The sequence below is a fragment of the Myotis brandtii genome, unplaced genomic scaffold (genome assembly GCF_000412655.1).
Source record: "Myotis brandtii unplaced genomic scaffold, ASM41265v1 scaffold250, whole genome shotgun sequence".
In the NCBI taxonomy this organism is placed as follows: domain Eukaryota; kingdom Metazoa; phylum Chordata; class Mammalia; order Chiroptera; family Vespertilionidae; genus Myotis; species Myotis brandtii.
In genome coordinates this window covers 4,015,027-4,036,533 of record NW_005359478.1, presented here as the reverse complement: position 1 = coordinate 4,036,533, position 21,507 = coordinate 4,015,027, and the positions used below count along the sequence as shown (strand labels likewise).

Here is a 21,507-nt window from a genome sequence, read left to right as displayed (position 1 = left end):
TCTGCCATTTGTTTCAACAAAGACATCACGAAGGTGAGTTTCTCCAAGATCATTCCTTCTGGGGGCTCAGGACAGGAGACAGGAAGATATATGCCACCAGCTTTCCAAAGTGTCTCTTGCTTCTTGAGGTTCCTTTAAGGATATAGCACAGTGGAGAAGGCAAGTTAGCATCCAGTCCTATACAATGACTGCAGTGACCAATGGCCAATAAATCAGTTCCATCTTGTGTACCCTACTTAACCTTTGGACATGATGAATATGTGGACTGTGTTTTTTGTGGTTTCAAGCCAAAAGTTAACCACAGCCTACAGATTTTTGAACCTCAGGGAAAGAACTAGAAACCTATGTTCTCTACTTTATTCTCAGGGCAGTTGAAGGGAACTGAATTCCATTAGCCAGAGACAATGTAATTGAGTTCATAACTTCTGAGGGTTGCGAGGTTGCATTTCTATGGTGCCTTTTTCCCAATGTCATAAAACACCTCACATATGCTATTTCATTTATATTCCAAATGTCTATGGCATAAGGAAAAAGCACTCACTGCAATTTTAACCCCAAAAAAGGTATTAATGATTTAATACAGATTAGCAAAACTAAGGACAGCAACATTTATCTAATTCAATGTACAGGGAATTCAGTGTTTAGTCACATTTTATTTTTAATTAAAATTTTATTTTACTTTTCCCAACTTCTCTAGATCACATTAATTATTCTAATTAATTAATAACTGCAATTGTCCCGGGTGCTTGATTTATGTAATTTAGCGCATTGTTATACACGGCCATATTGTTGTCTTTGTTTTCTATATATTTCAGTCTTAATAGCTATCCAGAGGGAGAGACTGCATGTATCGGGAATGACACTGGGTAGTAGACAGAGCCCTGAGACTGTCCCATCTCTGTCACTCACTGTCAGCAAACTCACATATCCTTCCTAAGCTCCAGTTTCTTTACTAACAAATGAATAAACAAACTCCTAAATGTCTTATAGCAGTGGTTCTCAACCTTCCTAATGCCACGATCCTTTAATACAGTTCCTCATGTTGTGGTGACCCCCAACCATAAAATTATTTTTGTTGCTACTTCATAACTGTAATTTTGCTACTGTTATGAATCTTAATGTAAATATCTGATATGCAGGATGTATTTTCATTGTTACAAATTGAACATAATTAAAGCATAGTGATTAATCACAAAAACAATATGTAATTATATATGTGTTTTCCTACAGTCTTAGGTGACCCCTGTGAAAGGGTCGTTCAACCCACAGGTTGGCAACCCACAGGTTGAGAACCGCTGTCTTATAGGATTGTTCTGAGGCACAAATAAGATGATTTTCTAAAAGCATTATGCATAGAAATAAGACATTATTAAATAATTATTATAGAATTTTATTATATAATTTAAATTATATGATTATACAGTGGCCCAGTGCACAGATTCATGCACATTGAAAGGAAGGTAATTAGAAGAAATATTTTAATATTGCTATTTGCCCTTTCTCTGTAATGGAAGTGTCAGCACTGCCCCCTCACCTCACCATTCCACCTACGGGGTGATCGATCGGGGCCGGGCCCCCCCACCTGGCTCCCTCAGCACCTGGGAGTTGGGTGGCAGGCCTGGCGCCCACGGCTCACCTGCTCCACCATCCTGCCGTGGCCCAACTCTCGTCAGGGCCCATTGGGGCCTGCAGTGCCTCCACTACCGCCCACTACCAGCACTGTGTCACCGAAGCCCGCCATGTTCCGTGCCACCCCCTGGTGGTCAGCGCATGTCATAGCGAGGAGTCAAACTCCTGGTTGAGACAATTTGCATATTAGGCTTTTATTATATAGGATAATTATCATATAATGCCATCACTCTGTAAAGGCAGAGGTAATATTTTGTACCTTTCTTGCATACTTTCCAGCTAACATGATGTTAGGTAGACATGATTTCCCAAGGAAGTACTTAATACATATTTCTTAATAAAACAGTTTCAGAGTATGTACTATTTGCCAGGAACCACTGTAGGCATTTATTTCATATTTCACTATCCTAAGAGGTCATGTTATTATCATGCCCATAATGCAGATGAAGAAACCAAGACTGAGAGAGGTTGAGCAGCCTTACCAAAGGCGCACAACTAAAATGCGTGACTCCTGATCAATTGGCTACAGAGGCCAAGTTCTGAAAAGCTTCACTCTACTTGCCTTTCATAGAACCAGAGATCCTGAGGAAATGCAGAGGTCATGAAATTTCCTTCCTAAAACTATTAAAAAATGAAAGAACTCTTAAGAAGTGGATAGGGATTTGTGAGAGTGTGCTTGGTATAATTTTAATGCAGAAATTGAAATAGATAAATAGACCAACTTCTTGATATGATTGGGTTGCAATCATGTGATTTTCACGAGGAGTGTTTAGTTTGGAGAAACGCTTCTTAGCATTTGATTTAGCAAAAAAAATTGAGACTTGAACTTATAGGCTGCAAGCTATTTCTATTCTACTGATCAACTAGTTAAAAAAAACCCTCCCAGAATGGTGGGAGCATAAATCTGCTTATGCATGAGGCCAATGGGAACGAGATAACTGTGTAGATCTAGGACCCATCTGATACACTCAGCATCATCAATCACTGAGCTGCTACAGCCTCAGCTTTCTGGAATCCCCAAGTTGTTTAGAATATTTTACTATTGCCATTTATGGAGAAGCCACATTATACTGTCTTTGTTTAAGTGCTATAAAAATAAATAAAATTTGAGTGTTATCCTTCAGAGAGTGCTCATGTGACAAAACAGTAGGAAACATGAGAAAACAAATCAAAAGTTGGTATCTTCTAACATGAACATGGGCAAGCACCTCAATGTAAAGAACTGGTTAGCTCCGTTCAGAAATTAAGTTGGGTAGTTCTCTTTTTAATCCTTTTGTGATGGAAATTACATTTGTTAGCAGAAACGTGAGTCTGTTTTACACACACACACAAACCAACTCCATGGGGGGAGTCTGACATATGTATAAATCTTGAACGAAACCAGCAAAGCATTTGGCCTGAGTAGAGATGGAAGAGTCAGATGCCCACAAATAAACTGACTTCATGCTCAAAGCTTATTATGAGCCTTTAAACCAGGGGTGGAGAATGTCCGGCCCTTGGGCCATGTAAGGCCCATGAAATCTTTTGATCTGGCACTGCCAAGGCATGAGGGGTGAGTTAATTAAGTGTTTGACTAAATATAGCAGGCTAATGTTTAACTTGATAATTTGGTATGACCTGTGAATGATGTTATAAATATTCAAATGGTCCTTGGCAGAAAAAAGGGTTCCCTACCCCTGCTTTAAACCATGGCATTCAAATTAAGTCCCAATGATGAATCAATTCAGATCTCCTGTCTTGTGTATCCTTTCTATTCCTATAACATATGTTTATTGAACACCTACTGGCTGGTGTATATAGAAGGTCAATGGCCTCCACCTTCCCAAGGAGCTCACCATTTAGTGAGAAAACCAGGTATATAAACAAGTCATTTCAGAAAAAAAAAAACGAGCTAAGTGAAATAATGGAGGGCACACACTCTAAAGGGTAGCACGAAGGAAGATCAATTGTATTTTAATACGTGAGAAAAAAGTTACAGAAAAGGAAGGCCTAATTGCACTGGATTTGGAAGGAAAAATATACATTTTGACCAGGGGAAAAAGACTGTTTGTAATGGATGGAGTAGAGAGATAGAAAGCAGAATTACTCGTTGCTCAGAGGGGATTTTCACCTCATTTATTCCTCACTGCAGCCCCACGAAGGAGCATGGGCTCATTTGAAAGGTAAATGTCTCAAGAACACAGGGCAGGCAAGTGACACGATCTTGACCCTCCTGTGTTGTCACAGTCCAGTATTTGGGAGCGTTGAGAAAAGAAAGACCAAGCCATGGGGAAGGCAGGGCCAGGTGGTGAGGGTCCTCCAACAACACGCACTTGGACTTCAACCTTTTCGTGCGGGGGAGTCAGGAAAGGCGTTTTTCAGCGGGAGAGTGGGCGAGTGGAGCAGTTTTGCCTTTCAGATAGCATCCCGGTAATTGCATGGAGGTTGGTTTTGGCTGGGCATGAGACAAACGATGCTCTATAGATTCAGAAGGTCAATGCTAATAATGTGGCCCTACCTGCTCCTTTCCATGGTCAGATGCTGGGGCTGCTCTGATTCTTAAACTTCCACCCTGATATTACTCTGTCCATCATCTCCCACTTTCTCCCCTGTCTGTTCCTCTTTTTAACTCTCCTGTTCATCAATCTATGAAGTCTGTGTGCATCCGAGTTACTAAAGATACAAAGTGCAAATTCAGAACATGAAAAAGTATGATTTTTTGAGTGTTTGGGGGAACCTCTGAAGGACTTTCCAAATGGGCCAAATATACACCTGAGAAGTCCAGGCAGCCCTCTGTTGGGAGCCTGCAGTAACTCAGCCCACCAAAGGCTCTCTCTGAACTTCCCAGGCTCCTAAGGAGCCTCACTTTAAACAACCTGATGCGTAAAAAAAAAAAAGGCAAGTTTCCAAAAACATAATACCAGATAGTAAGGAGCCTCACTTTAAACAACCTGATGCGTAAAAAAGGGCAAGTTTCCAAAAACATAATACCAGATAAGACCCAAAAAACTGAACTTAGGATATTTTTAAATTGCTAATTCCACTGGTACATTTAACATATAATTACATATACAAAACTCCCAGAAATGCGTTCATTTGTACTTGGAGGCAAAATGGTATGTCCCATCGTATTTCTGTGTCGCTCTGTTTCATTTTTAAAGGCAGTCATCCCAATCAAAATCCAAGCCAGCCTGCGCCCTTTGGAGCCCCCAGGAACCTTGTTTCTCTCCTGTTGGCCATTCTCCAGCCCCTTTCACTACAACTTTCCCTTCCCTCTTGAAGTGGGCAGGACCCTCCTGACCCCCTTCCCCAATCTTATTGCTCATCATAGAGTTTTCTTCGCAATGACGAGTGTCCCCTTCTAACTGTGTCCCTGGAGGAGCTGTGTGCAGACCGGAGCTCCAGGATGGAACAGAGAAAGAATTGAGACATTTAAAAACTCAAAGAATTATCCAGGAATCAAACAATCACCTCTCTGAAAGAATTTTATAAAAGAATAAAAATTAAAAGCACAGCTTTTTAAAAAACCTTATTAATGTTTGATGGTGAAACAGGAAAGCTTTTTCCACCAGAAAAGTTCTTTCTGTACTAAGTTTGGCAGCCAGACGGCCTGAGCATTTATCTCCTGCACAGAAAGTGCTCTGTCAGGCAGGCTGTGACTAACAATAAGCTGAAAAACACGCCACAGACTTCCACTGTATTTTATTTGGCACGGAGGAATTATTCCTCAGCACAAACTATTTGCAACTGGCATCGGTTAAACAAGAAATTACAACCTTTAAAAGGCCTATTTATCATTAGCTGCAAAAGTGCAGACTTCACCGTCAATTACTCTGACAAAGGATTATAGACCGTCAACACCGCACACAGGATAACAACAGTCTTGGCGGCCAGCAGGCCCCTCTGAAGGGAGGATTAGAAAGTTAACAGCCTGGAGCCCCTTCTCCAGAGACCCCCACCATCCTTTCTCGCCCACCCCCTTCCCCGCTACAGGCCGACTCTTCCATCTCTAGTACTCTCCCTCTGTTACCTCAGCTAGCAGAGGCTGGTAGACCAGCAAGCTTTCAACAGAAAGTGGTCATTGTTGTGAACGTTGTTGCTTAAGAATCATTGGTCAAATCAAATCGGCAGCAATGTTGCCCCAATTCTGCTCTGAATGTGTTCTGTTGATAAAATGGAAATGACAAGATTGATTTCTGAAAGCTAAAGAAATAACACAGTGTTATTTCTCCCTGCTGCTTCATTTAGAGGCTAAATGGTCAGAAAAATTGTGATTTTAATAAGCCAAAGGCCTCTACTGTGATTGTAAAACACCCACCCAAACCCTGAATGGTGCCTGTGTGTACTGGAAGAAGCCTTTTCTCATTTCACTGGGCATTTCACTGGGCATAACCCATCTTTAAATGATTGCATTTCTCAGGAATACAAAAACCGATACTTTGTTTCCCAGACATTAAAATAAAATTTTAAAAGTATTTTCAAGTGCTTATATAAGTGATAACACACACACACACACACACACACACACACACACACACACATTCTTATTCTGCTTTAACTTTTCAGAGAAGTATGAGGTCATTACCCATGTTACTGTCACCTTGTTGCCAGTTAAATTAGTTTAAATGGTCCTGGAGTTTCTCTCGGAGGCTTACTGATTAATATTATCAGTCTCTTCATTCAATGTTTTGGCTTTATTGGCTGTATTCATCTCATTATACAAACATCTTTCATGAGAATGAAATAAAATAACATAAATCTATGTACACCACTTACCCTAGTATACATAGTTCATAGTGTTCAATTATTGCCGATGATAACATTGACTATAATGTTGATAAAGATGATGGGGGAATGTGTGTTACTTAAAGTCATGTTTTATAGAGGGTTTTTAACGATATGAAAGAACACTCGTGAATATACTAGTATATGTTCATATATATGAATGCAAGTTATACATATGGCATATTATGAACAATATTGAGCAAAAAAAGACTTGAAGGAAATGAATTGAAACGTTAAGTGTCCACCTCTGAGTGATGCAATGATGGGTTATTTCCCCTTATTGTTTTGTGGAGACTCTTCTCTAATTTTCTATGATGGGCTTATCTTACATTATTATGAGAAAAAAATAGAAAAGGTACAAGCGAGGAAAAAGCAAGACTGTAATATTATACTTGTAAAGTGATTGTGGGTGTATAAACTGTTCACATCCAATATGGTAACCCGTCAAGGGAGACAATCATTTTCCATTTCCAATAAAGTAACGGAGGTTCAGAGAGGTTAAGTGATTGGAATGGAAATGAGTTAGGTGCAGGACGCAAACCAAGACACCGCTTATTTTACTTCTAGGCCTCTGTGCTTTTCCTTCATGCTTGCCGCTTCCTGGACTGGTGTGTGTGTGTGTGTGTGTGTGTGTGTGTGTGTGTGTGTGTGTGTGTGAGAGAGAGGGGGGGGGAGAGATTAATGCATGCTTAATAAGTGGTTCTGTTCATACCTACTCTCTTTCTGGTTAATGTGTGTTTAAGAAGTGGGCTATCCATATATGAGGCTCCTGATCTCCCCAAATCAGAGGATGTTCCTTCACACTGGGGCTGCTGGGTTCACAAAAACTAGCACAAGGGCTATCGCTTGTGGGTGACCTCCAGAAACTACAGGAGTTTGCATCGCTTTATTTAGCTCTATTAGGTTCAAAGAATGTGCCAGGCAGATTCTCAGTCCAAAAATAATCTCCTTTTATTGGTGCTCCAAATGCACTCACGGAGGAGTGAGCTGAGCTAAATGAAAGCTTTCGAGCCGCCAGGCGCAGGGATTTTTACTGAGTGGTGAACGTTTTCCCCTCTGTGAGAACTTTACTGTTTCCTTCCTCTGAGAGAGCCTGTGCTTAGATGCAAAGAAAGTGCCTCAGAGCAGATCTTCCAGAAGTCATTTTATTTGACAAAGACTCTTAGTTTAAGCCCCCGGTGTGGAACGTTTAAAATTTTTATAGGTTTTTCCTAGCTTTTAGGGTAATTTGCATTTAACTAAAGAGATACTGATCTCTAGCGCAAATGCCAAAATGTGTTCTTTGCCCTCTTTTTAACTGGAAAATTTGGGTTCATATTTTGTCACTGGGTGAGGTAATTTTCCCTATAAAGTACTTCTAATAGCTTGACAAATCTTAACCATATGCCTTCTGGACCAGGAGCTACACCTTACGTTATCTTTTCCTGACTATTGCAATGCAGTGGTACATTCCTCTCTGAGAGCTGCACACTAGGAAATAGGCAACGTAAGACATAAGAACTTGAGATTCAAAGCGGCCCCTTTGTCTCTAACATGTCACCGCTGGTCGTGGCTAATGATACATTTGCCATCCTTCCTGCCGTGTGGGAGGAACCCCCACTGAATTTTCCAAATGCCATCGATGCAGTGAGCGTGTCTTACTGCCGGAGATCTAGGATTTCATGTCTCTCCCTCCTTTGCTCCTGCCCACCTTGCACCTGGATAAGGGACCAGTGCAGGTGTGAGGTGTCGGTCCTCTCTGTCTCTCTTTCGGACTGGATTTTGGACACCACTACAGAGGCAGGGAACCCAAGCGCCCAAGTCTAGCGGCAAGTGTGTGTATATTTTATTTCCCCACACTAAGCACCTAGAATAGTGGTTCTCAACCTTCCTAATGCTGCGACCCTTTAATACAGTTCCTCATGTTGTGGTGACCCCCAATTTCATTGTTACAAATTGAACATAATTAAAGCATAGTGATTAATCACAAAAACAATATGTAATTACATATGTGTTTTCCGATGGTCTTAGGTGACCCCTGTGAAAGGGTCGTTTGACCCCCAAAGGGGTCGCGACCCACAGGTTGAGAACCGCTGACCTAGAAGGTCCCAGAAAAATCCTCCAAAGTGGCTCTAAGCTGTGTTTCTACTTCAATTGAGGTTCCTACAAAGGTCCCAGAGAACAGAGCCTAAGAAAAGTACCTCAGAAAAAAAGAGTGAAAAGAGAAGATGGGGTCAGGATAGTTGGGGGGAAAGATGTTGTTCCTACCATTTATAGGTTTCTTGTTGGCTGGGAAATGTAAGTGACTGGGAGTTGGTCTGTCCACGTGAAAAGAACTCATACGCAGCTGGCAGAATAGGGGGGCTTTTGGTCCTGACTCTGAGGAGGAAAATACTCGCCTCTAACTGTGTCTGAGAATCTCATATGTGTACATAGTCCCAGCGTGAGAGAATGACCTCTCCCCGCAAGGACATGTGAACAGACAGAGGACACTAGCATCAAGTATATTCCATAAAGGTTTTGCTTTGAAAAAGGGAGGGGAGAACAAATGACTGTAGAACTTACACAGCATCTTCATTTGAGTGGTGACAACCATAATGCAGGTGTGGGAAAGCCGTTGGTGGGAAGTGATGGCATAAAACAGGAGCTCGCGTCCTACACACAGTTGTGCAACTTAGTGAGCTGGTCTTATGCAAATCACCTTAGTTTGCTCATTCGCAAAGAAGAGGTTCCGAAGGACACCCTCTCTAGCCGCTTCCAGCTCTAATTGTCCAACGGGCGCAGCTATCACATGGAGCCATTCTAAGGTCAGAGTTTAGAATCAGACCTCTGGAGACATCCCCGTGGGTGAACCGGACCCTTCCATTGCAATTTCTTACAACTGCACGCAGGGTCAGAGTGTCTCAGTAGCTCTCCCAGTCATGGGATTGTTGGGTTCTGCCCGTTTCCCAATTTATTGCATGAAGAGACTGAATGATAAATTAGAAGAACTGATGCCTTTAGCTACCTCTTAGTTCCTACAGTTATTGTTATTCTAACAGCAAAAAATTCTTAGATGCTATCATACTTTAATTGGTATCTATAGAAACGCTTCAAGTACAGCTGTTACTCATTAGACTCCAATACTACGGGAAAAGGGGAAACATGAGTAAACTTTTATTTACAGTCAGCTTTCATAGTAGAAGTCCCTGGATCAATAAAAAGATGTGCTTGGTACTAAAAGCAAAAAATAAAAATAAAAAATAAAAACGCTTTCTTAATACAGTGGTAAAGATGGTGGGCACATTTCCCAGATTGTAAGTACCATTCCAGTTTTCTTATTTTCCTCATAAGTATGCTCACTCTTCTTAGCCCACGTGACTGAGTTTTGAATAACAAAATGCAGTTACACAGGGACCAGGCCTCTCCTAATTGGGCATGTGTACTATACACGCACATAAGCATACACACGCATTCCTGTACATTAAAGATAATTTCCACCTGCAAAAGAAGCAGCTGTTCTGTGAGACAGTGCACTCTCTAGCTGTGAAAATCTTGAAGCAAGCCTGGATTCCGTCTGCCAGGAATACCAGAGGAGGAATTCCAGATCCCAGAAAAGGTTTGATGCCATCACTTAGGAGCTTCTCTTTCAACTCTGAATCCAGCGATGGTGTGCGTTACTATTTTTCCTCCCTAAATTCATTTAAAAGATTGACTCGACATTTCTACTGTGTTTCATGTGTTGGCAGGTACTTTAACAAACACAAGAGAGAAACCGAACGACACGTTGGAAGGTTTGCGGTGCTGACATTTGGATACATTTGCACCTGGGATGTTGGACGCGCTTGCACCTGGAAACCAAAGTCTATGGTAATAAAATCCTTCATGGCAGCGACCGTTCTCCGAGAAAACTGCACATGCTTTGGAAAACTAAAACTCTGTTTGCCTCATGGAACCTCTGTGTGGTGAACAGTCCTGTTCCCGCGTTTCACAGGCAGAACACATGAAAATTAGCGATCAAGTATTTGTAAATAAGATGGAATTATTGCTCCCAACCATTTGACACTGGGGACAAAAACCCACCTGAGTTTTATACTCTGTAGACTCATCACTTAGTTCAGTGATGGCGAACCTATGGCACGCGTGTCAGAGGTGACACGCGAACTCATTTTTTTGGTTGATTTTTCTTTGTTAAATGGCATTTAAATATATAAAATAAATATCAAAAAGATAAATCTTTGTTTTACTATGGTTGCAAGTATCAAAAAATTTCTATATGTGACACGGCACCAGAGTTAAGTTAGGGTTTTTCAAAATGCTGACACGCCGAGCTCAAAAGGTTCGCCATCACTGACTTAGTTACTGACGCCGGCCTTCCTCCAGGAAGATCCGATTTCTGAGAAAAACGATTTCCCTTGATCCCTTGTCTCATCTCAACACTTAGTTCAATTCAAGACTTGAGTTCCTCGCCATTTTTATTTCATCTCCAAGAAACAGCAAGGAATAAATTGCCTTGTCAACCCCATTGCTCATCCTACATCATACTGTGCTTAGGATCAGACTTCTTCTTCCTAAAAGTTTTCCCTTTAAGAGCCTGGCTGAGCAGGTTTTACCGGGCAACACGAAATTTCAAAATTGTTTCCGATGGTGAATGTGGAGTTTAGTTGAGGGTAGGAGATAGGGGAAGAGGTGATTGCAGCCCAGCAAGAAAGTCCTCTGTTGTTCTTTCCCAGGCCCCTTCCCAGGGAAGGCAGTTCTGCCCTATTGAATATCCTGTTTCCTGAAAGCCAGCCTCCGAGATCAGTATGCTCAGGAAATTACATCATCGCAGAACTCACTCACGCTGACCCTAGGTGCACCCATATTCCAGCATTTGCCCTCTAACCCCATCTCCTTAATCACATTTGCATGCTGTCTCCACTCTTTTTAGTTATATTTAGAACCTTTCTACAGCATATTCTATTTTGCAACTCATTTATCAATGCTAATTCATCTCTTCTCACCTTTTTATTCCTTTGGGGTAGAGCCCTATGATTAGTAATAATAACAAAACCCTGGTATTTGGCTTTTCTATAGCTTCTGTCTCCTGAGAACGCTACAAATATTAACAGCACATAGTGGTGTCCCAGCACGGCTTAGGTCACAGAAGGAGTGGGGAAGAAGGCAACGACTCGCCCAAGTGGGGTAAATTAAAGGTTGGGTTGGACCTGAATCAAGATGCCGGTGTTAATACCCCTGGCTACTCTGGAAAAGTTCCAGGGTTGCTTAATGATGAAAAGCAATAAGGCTGTCAAAATTCGCCCTGAATATATATGGGATTAGGCCAGCTCCTACAATTCTCCAAGGTGCCTTGGGGTCAAGGGCTTTCGGCAGAAGGTAAGCCTTTTTGATGATATAAAAATTCCAATAGCCCCAGATGCAGAAAAATGCAAGATCGGTAGGGGTGTGTGTGGGGGGAGGAGGGGAGAAATCAATCCATGAAGGTTTTCTATTACACCCATTTCAATCCTCAATACTTGTAGATTGTAATTTGTTATCTCGAGAAAAAAAAAGATTCTACAACTAAGACAAATCTGACTCTTATAATGCTAATGGCCTGATAAAAAACAGCTTCAATTTTTCATCAAACAGTTGTAATACAGCAACTTAATCATAAGGAAAGGTTATGATGGTTATGAAAATGTAAGGTTATGCTAAATAACAGTGTAAGGATATCCTTTAACTGCATTCTAGAAAGACAGCTACACTCTGACATATAATTCAATAGTGAAGCAAGGAAGGATTACCGACAGGTTCACGAACTCCATGTATAGAAATTTTTAAGGCTCTTCTTTTGAGTGAAACCTTTCAAATTAAGAATTTAATCAAAATTGTTGAAACTATGGGAAAATAAGAAATAGATTCTTAATCCATAAGGATTAATGTTAGTTATTAGGAAGAACTTCCTGATCTTGAACAATCGTTCATATAAATGCATACTCTTTCCTGGAAATGTGAACCTGAGTAGATCCTACTCCCATGTGGATTGCCAAGATAAAAATAACTCCTGCATCATATACTTTGTTCCTCTGTCACGGTATCACTTTCCACTTGATATTATATTTATTAGCGTGTATATCTAATTTAGAGTCTAGGTTCTAGACTCATCGATCAAGTTCAAGTTTCTCCAAGGACAGGGAACTTTGTACCCTTCAGAGTACTTAACACAGAACCATGCACACACATTGAGTAAATGTTGCAATAAAGCAGCCTTGCATGCCCCTCACCCCCAACAGAAGGTGCCAGAGTCTCCAAAACTTGCTATTGGAATTCTGATTGCCACCCAGAGAATAAGGGGTATAGTTTTCCCACTTTACATTAACCCCTTGGGATTATGTTTGTCACTCAAACAAAAGTAGGGGAGGAAAAAGAGGGGAAGAGAGGAGGAGGAAATAGAGGGGGAAGAAGAGACAGGGGGAGAAAGGAGAGGGAAAGAATGGAACAGAGGAAAACATCACAATTCAATATTCCTGAAATAAAAACAAATGCATACAAAAGAAGGAAAAGAAGGAAAGGAAGGAAGGAAGGAAGGAAGGAAGGAAGGAAGGAAGGAAGGAAGGAAGGAAGGAAGGAAGGAAGGAAGGAAGGAAGGAAGGAAGGAAGGAAGGAAGGAAGGAAGGAAGGAAGGAAGGAAGGAAGGAAGGAAATTTCTTCTCAATGATGCCAGAATCCACTTGAGTAACTCTATAAAAACTAGTTGGTTCTCAGGACTTAGTTAAGTTTGGCCTGATTAAATCCATCAGCAGTCTCTAAAAGACATTACATTATATTTCATTCCTAGATTGGTTAATAATCATTTTTTACCCAAGTTTTGCTTGCTGGCTGGCACCCAACCCATCTACTTTATTTCATTTATTCATTCAACAAATACTTTTTGAGCACTGACTTTCCAGATTTGTGATTGACACTAGAAAGACAGTGCTCAACAAAACACATCTTACCCTACTCTCTCTACAGTCACCTGAACACCCAGTTAGTGTTATCATCCATCCCCAAATGGACTTGTCAAGCAAGTCCCTATTCTTTCTTTTATAAAAATATTTGTATTGATTTTGAGAGAGAGAGGGAGAGAAACATCAATGTGAGAGCATAATATTGATCAGCTGCTTAACCTAGTCATATGCTCTGACCAGGAATCGAACTGGCAACCCTTTGGTGCACGGGTCGACACCCAACCAACTGAGCCACAATGGCCAGAGCAAGCAAGCACCTTTTCATTATCTTCTGTTGCCTAAACAAAACCATCAGTACCTTCTCCCTGAAACCCAGCCTTTTCTAATGGACAACTTCTGATCCACTCACGCATCCTTCATTCTGATGCTGATGGCAGTGCCTACATCTAGCCAACCTACTCACTCCCTAGGCTCTTTCATTTCCTGAAATTTCCATCTTGCTAAATAGTTTCTAAAATTTTATTCCATTCATACTCTTCCCAGAATCACACTTCCAGGACCTCTTTGGAACATGATCCAGGTGGCCTATATCTAATCTTGACCCAATAAAAACATTTGAATATTTAAAGTCCAATATATATTACAATTACTCTTATCACATAAATTCTTATATATAAGGAGTGGTGAGGAAGTCAAGTTTTGCCAAATGTATATCTCTCACATTTTCACATTTAAACACTAGGTTACTAATGGTAACTCCTGATTGTGTTTTGGATGTTTGACTATAAATCAAAGCTAAGACCCAGCCCACTTTTCTCATCCACACCACACACTTGAACTGTTTTTGGTGGCAAAATTGACTATGAGAATAATTCCCCTTCCCCAATCTATTCGCTATTCAGCTCAAAGTTCATGGCTTCCTTTGGCGTGGCAACTTCATCCTTTGTAACTCTTCTTTATCTTGCCCTGATCATGACTCCATTCTGGAACCCATAACACCTTGCTGATGTAGGGTTCACATGCCTGCTTCTTCTAAACTTTGAGCTCCTAGCGGGCAGGGACCAGACCTTATATGACAGTATTTCTAGTGCCTAGAACACTAGGTTCTCTGCAAATGTTGAATTAATGGAAGGGATGAGAGGAGGAAGAATGAAATATTAACCAAAAATGGCTAGCAGGAGCTGGAGATCTCCTGATAGCTCTTGAATTTTCCAAGAGAAGTATTGTCCGGAATCTGGTGAGAAAGGTGTTTCACTCTATTGATGAATGCCAACAAGGTCTTTCTCAGCCAAATGTAACCACAGCTTCCCCTTTTTGGATCTCTCTCTCTCTCTCTCTCTCTCTCTCTCTCTCTCACACACACACACACACACACACACACACACACACAGTATTAAATCTGATCACTTTGCTCTCCAGCTCTCCACATGCTTCCTCTTTTGCTAGGACAGGATCCAACCTCAGTGCCCCAAGCTCCCCACACCTCACCCCATATCGCCACCTGGTGTCTAAAAGCAAGAAAAATACCTAATAAGTGAAAATTATTTTTTTTCTTTATTTTTTTAAATTTTCAATTACAGTTGACATACAATATTTTATTCATTTCAGGTGTACCACATAGTGATTAGACATTTCTATACTTTATGAAGTGATCAATAAGTCTAGTACCCACCTGGCACCATACCTATTACAATATTGACTATGTTCCCTATGCTGTACTGTACATCCCCATGACTATTTTATAACTGCCAATTCATACTTCTTAATCCCCTCACCTGTTTAAAACAATAAATATCAGAACCCTGGAACCATACACTGTAAGTTTTAATTATATCAGTCTGCAGTACCTTTTAGCCTCGGATAGCCAGGAATAGCATCATTCATTCATTCTTCTCTTTAATGAGCTCCTCCTGTGTTCTAAGAGCTTTAGACTTACCCTAAATTAATATCAATCCAATCAAAATACCTTAAAAAATTTTTGTCTACATATATATAGTAAATAGATTTTTTCATTAGGCTTTTGAGATAACAGAAAATAGTAAAGGTTCCCTTTACTGCCTCTGAGAAGCTGAGGAATCTGAGATTTGGTTACCAATGGACTAAGGGGAAAGTCTCCTGATGGATTCAGTACAACTTCAAGTAAAATATTCCTGGAGAGAAAAAAAAAAGCTTTCAAATGACTACATTTATCTCAGATTATAATTCATCTGATTTTAAATGTGCACTGATGATAATTTCATTGTCACACAACTAAGAACCCAAAGATGCAAAGCTAAAGAATAATATGGATTTTGCTTGAACTTGAGTCACCACAAAATCATCAGAACAGTTTGAATAATAAAATCAGCAATTATACAGTGAAGCTATAGGAGGCAAAACAAAACCATAACACCTCAATCAGAGATTCCCAGTCAATAGTCCTCAAAACAAAGAGAGTTTTCAGGGTTCCAAAATAAAATGGGGGGGGGGGAGTACAACACAATGAGGTTTTCATAAGTTAAACGCACCCATTGGCTTAATTTGAGATTACAGTCATTATATTATCTTGTGTTCTACTGTCCTTTCTTTTATGAAACAATACAGTCAGAAAATGGTAGGAGGTTTCTTCAAATGACCTGACTTGGCTAAATAAATAAGGGTACCGGATTTTTTTTTAAATAAAATTTTACTGGCAAATACATTTTTAAAGTCTGGATAACCCTGAGCAAGACTCTGACATTCATTTTGAAGAGCTAAAGTTGGAAACCTTTGAAACATACCTGACTTTATATTATCTTGAAGATCAAATTTAAAAATCCAATTGCTCTTTCAAATGGATCAGTGAAATAAAAGCAATTTTTAAGAAAAATAAAAAATAAAAAACAGATACCTTAAATTTGCCACAAGTATAGCCCGATTCCAGAGATATCTACCAGCACCAGGTAACATAACATTTTTCTGGCCCACATTTTACTTTGACTTTTATTGTTTCCTTTAATTCTTTAGTTTACACTGCTCTCTGGATCCAAAGTCAATAGGGGCTTGTAAGTTTTATCTCCCAAGATCTCTAGGTTTATAAATTTAATACCAATAATTATAATTAATTTTTAGAGAGGTATCGCAAAGGATCTAGAGGTCATTCTACAAATCAATGTATGTAGAGCCTAGATGCTTTGACTACTAAAGCAAAGAGTAAGCAACATGTTGCTTCTCAAACAATATATACTTCAGCTTTAAGCAAAATCTATTTCTGTCTTGCCCCTTCTCTTTTTCCCTCTTTGTTTTTTCCCATTCTCTCACCACAAAGCTTTCTGGATTGAGTAGAAGTATTTGGTCACTTGCTCTTTGACCCCAGAGTCTCCTGAGACTATATATTCATTTTAAGAATGAGTCCCTTTAGTTACCTAAAGTGTCCTCAGACTAAATCGTTTCCAGATGCTTACAAATATTTCAAGGACACAGCCACACAGTTTTTATGGCTGAGTGATAAAGGACTCCACGGTGTCTGGTCCATTGTAAAAAAAAGGATCAAGTACTTATTAAAAAATAACTTCCATTTGGTATTTGCTACATGCCAGGCCCAGTGCCAACCATGCTGGATACATTATCTCATTGAACGCTCACGACAACCCTAGGTGGGTGGTGGTGTGACCTTCATTTCTGAGAGAAGGAGGGTGAGGCTTTCCACGGGACAAGCAAGTGAGGGAAGGGGTGGCTATGCCAAGTCTGAATTCTTAGTCCCTGGTTTCTGCTGCTGTCTCAGAGCAAAACTCTTCTACTGTTGGCTTAGAACAGCCAAGAAAGGAAAGAACTCACCCAAGTCATGGGGTAACCCTGGGCATCCAAAGAAATTTCCTTTGAGAGACGAGGGAGGGAAGTCTGTAGTCTCACCCAGTACCTCCAAAGGACTCACTCACCGAATGTGACTTCCACAGACTGGAAATATCCAACGCCAAACTTTTCCCATTACTTAAAACCAGCTTTCGCATTTGGCATTTCAAGTTTGCCTATTTAGCGCTTGTACTGCTCCTTACACTATTCTAAATGATTGAGGTGACCTTTTAAAAAAAAGGAAAAACCCTCCATGTCATAGAAATTTTTTGTGTAGCTCTGTGTTACTCTGAGAAAAAACTACTGTAAATAAGAAAACTTATATGGCTTGCACTGGGGGTGGGGATGGGGAAAGGTCCAACCAATTCCTGATTTTTCTGACTAATGGAGAGAAGCAAGCTATAACCGTTTACAAGGTACTCAGGCAGTGTTAGTTCCATTCCCCCAAACACAAGGCAGTCAGAAAGCCTTCTGTATCTATGTTGGGAAATATTCTACAGTTTCCCTGTTTCCATGTGCCAGGAGACAGACATTTCTCACGTGCTTCAGCTGGGCTTACTTTCCAGGGGAGTCCCTCTGATAGTGAAGGGAAGGGACTTGAGTGTGCGAGTTAGAGATACAGATTTTAAAAGAATCCACCATGTGGGAACTCCATGTGCAGGCAATTAGGAGGTGACTGTTTGTCCTGGACATGTCTCCCCGGAGTGGACTGAGTGAGCCTCCGCCGCCGCCGCCGTCCCTTACCGATGTTAAATGTCATCTACCCATGCCACCTCTTCCTCTGTTCTCATCACACAGCTACCCCCCTCAGGCTAGAATCTGAATGAGTGTCAGAAATCGCTGACCTTGGAAAGTTATATTTTCTTTAGTCCCCTCCCCAAGGCACCACAAAACTCTCAGACATTTGACCTTGCTGAAAACCATGGGATTGTTTGAATGAGAAATTCTCTTGACCGCTTCTCTTCTTTCATGGCCCTTTTTAAAGAAAAGCTGGTTATAAAACACAGAGCAGCCTGCTTTCGCCCTCCTGGTCCTCTAAGCCAGCATTTTTTCCAAGCTGCCATTCTCCACTCACCATACCATATTTTTAAAAAATGCCTGGAACACAAACAGCAACTTGTTTTTTGTACCCTTGACTGAAAATCGACCGGGTATTTTTTTTTCTTTTTTGAATACGTCATGTTGTTTCAAATCATTTTTAAGTGGGTTTAACGCTGGTGAAAGGTGCCAGATTGACAGCCTGGAGGCGGAGGTCCGTGTTTTTAACTGTAACCGAGTGAAGCAGCTCTGGCCAAGGAAACTCACAGGCCTCCCCTCCTGCTTGGAAGGGCTCTTATGGGATTGAGCAGGTACATTTGACATTTGCTTGCTTACTGTTTGTATTGTTATTAACTCACACTGTTCTGATTTGTAAAAAAAAAAAAAAAAAAAAAAAAAAGTTTAGGTCTTGTTCAAATGCGGCCTCTTTCCCGAAGCTTTTACTCATGTATTCCTGCTCAGTATAAAAACTCCACCTTCCAAATCCCTACTATTTTATTACCCTCTTATAGAGTTTTATAGTTGTGGTGATCAGGCCTCAAACCATACACATCCATTTTCCATATTGTGCCCCCTCCAGCCTCCATGGTTAAAAAAAGATCACCATTCCACTTACAGACAGGTAACAGAGGCCCAGCGTGGTGCACGTAGGCAGACATGCAGGCAGAAAGCAAATCTATGATTTTCTGATTCCACATTCTTTTATTCTCCACCCATGTAAGCAAGTATTTTCTAAACTTCCTCATCTGGGTCCAAGCACTGTAATTCCCAAATCCCCTTCCCTCTACAGGTCTTGCAGGCCACCTTCACAGCTCCCCAGGCTTGGAGTCCGCCTGCTGAGGGCTGCTGAGCTGTGCCCTAGTCCACTGCTGGTCCAGATGTGAATCATCCTTGCACAGGACTTCCCAAGCCCGAGCCGACCATGACCGGCCTTACCCACCACCCCTCAGTCCCCGGCATCAGGACATGTGCTGGGCTGGTGGTTCCAGCCACAGTCAGTGTAAACTGGTTTATCCTGACCCAATTTCCTCTGCTCTGTTTTTCAGATTCTTCACGAAGACTTTAGAAGAAGCTCAGAAGAAGAGGTAAGCCTAATAAAACCTCAAGTAAAGTTCTGTGGTAGAGCCAATATTTCAGGAGAAAATGCCGATTAAATTCCCTGTGCTAAGAAATTAAGATGCTGATTGTCTCCGAGTTGGCGTCTGGAAGTCAGGGGACTGTCATCTTGTTCCAAGATTCATTTTATATGAAGTCCAATTTTTCCTGTCGAATACTGAAACTTTCTGCATGATCTGCATAATCAATTGCATAATTATATGCTTATGCTGACTCTAACCTATCATTTGCCAAATTACTTGAAATATGAAAAATGTTGGAGTATTTAGAATGCTGAGAAAGATGAGCTAGGAAGGAATTTCTTAACTCTCATGGTGCTGCAGGCGTCAAGAATTGGGGGTTCGAAATCTTCTTTAAAAGCAAGAGGTATCTATTCAGAGTTTCTTCTGATAGTTTTCCAACTAGTGGTTTCTAACAGGTTAGGAATTCTTGCAAAAGCCTGGAATCAAAAGTTCCATCTGTAAGGAAGTACAGGGAAGGGCCAAGCCCCTATGAGACAACATGCCCTAGAAGCAGGGGTGCAGAATGAAAGACGGGAGGGATTGGGGGTCGCTGTTACAATTTTGAGCTGGTTCCACCCGGTAGCTTGAGGTACCGTTGAATGACTGGTTTGGAGGGTTGATGATGTCAGGATTGGACATGTTAAAATTACACTGATGGTGAGCTATGTGGGGGCTGGTATTCATCTCCCCAATTCGGTGATTGGCTCTTTTGGCAAGAGCCTGTCCTTCACAATGTTTTGCACATGCTGATCACAATATTTGTTAATCCAATGGCCGGTGCAGGTAAAATGTTCTGATTTCAGCTCATGAGGTATGCTGACTGTTTCATTGTTTGGAGAGAAGATCCTTTAGCTGTGTCCCGAAGACACACATATGGGGAGGCACTGTGACCTAGGAAATACCCAAATCACTTTTCGAGGCCTTTCCGTTACCCGTGTCAAGTCTGCACAGAGCTGAATTGTAGTCGTTAGCAAAGCTGCCTTCCGATGTTTTGCTAAATTACAAAGAGGCCACTTTTGCAGAACTTAAAACAGAACCCTTCCTTTCTGGGCAAATTATAGGCAGTACCTGAATTACAGGCTCTATCTTTTCAAATAACAAACTCAAGACAGAATTGCTTCCATTTCACACCCTACTACATCCACCCGACTCCTCCTTTGGCAGCTGCTTCTAGGGACCCAGCCAGGGAACAGCTGCAAGTTTGAGCGAAAACCTGGGTGCTGAAACAAAGAAAAGATGAGGCTAAGAAAAGTAAGTGTCCGGGGTCAGTCCTCCAGGCACCTACCAGTGCAGTGGGCTCCTGTCCACTGCTGTCACACTGAGAATATAAGCCCAGCTCCTCACTGTTTCCTACATGGTCCCCATCACCTGGCCTCTCCGTATCTCTCTGAACTCATCTCCCAAACTGCCATCCCTTGTAACCTTCCAGTCACACAGACCTTCTTTCCTGGACATATCAAGTTTGTTCCTGCCTCAGGGCCTTTGCACGTGCTGTTCATGCTGCTGCCTGAGAGGCTCTTCACCCTGATCTCCTTTTCATTCCTATCCCTGCTCAAATAAGCCCACTTCATTTCTTTCATGAAACTCGTCATTATTTACAATAGAATTATTTACTTAGTTGCTTGTATGTTTTCTTGTTTAGGGCCTCTCTGTCCCAGGAGAATGTATGGTTTATGAGAAAAAGCAGTTTGTGTTTTTCACAGAAGCGCAGGACTCAGTCTGTATTTGTCAGACAGATGAGCGAATGGGTGAGAGAAAGGGAATGGAATATTGCGTCTGTCCTGCGATCATAACAGACGTAAAACAAAGTTTCCAACTGTGTTTTATCAGCAAATCCCAGAAAATGGGGCCTTTGGGTGCCCAGGACTTATTGAATGTTCGTCCCAGTGATGACAAGTCAGTACATTGTTTTCCATTCAGCTATTGTTCTAAGTGTCTATCTTCCCCCCTGGGACCTCTAGGAAGAGGGCTGAGTGGGATGTTCAAGGCATCAAAACCTTAGTGGCGTCTTTAAGAAGCCATGCAACATGATCACGACACAAAGGGAGACGTGAGAGCATATGGGAGGAGGGGTGGCTTCGGACATTGGTGGCCCTGGATGGGTGTTGAAGAAGGTTACCCAGAGATTAAGTTCATCTAGTTCTAAATTTTTCCCAGCACAGGTCCTATACTAGTGATGGCGAACCTTTTGAGCTCGGCGTGTCAGCATTTTGAAAAACCCTAACTTAACCTGGTGCCGTGTCACATATAGAAATTTT

At 41.3% G+C, this 21,507-nt stretch overlaps 1 protein-coding gene across 1 annotated transcript in view; it reads right to left on the bottom strand.

The window, feature by feature from the left end:
- PRRX1 (paired related homeobox 1) overlaps positions 1-1,741 on the bottom strand; it is a 36,331-nt gene extending 34,590 nt beyond the window's left edge. The window contains exon 1 of the mRNA XM_005867726.2: positions 1,705-1,741. Coding sequence (XP_005867788.2) covers positions 1,705-1,741 — 37 coding nt within the window. The remainder of the gene's footprint in view (positions 1-1,704) is intronic.
- Between the last annotated feature and the right edge of the window lie 19,766 nt (positions 1,742-21,507).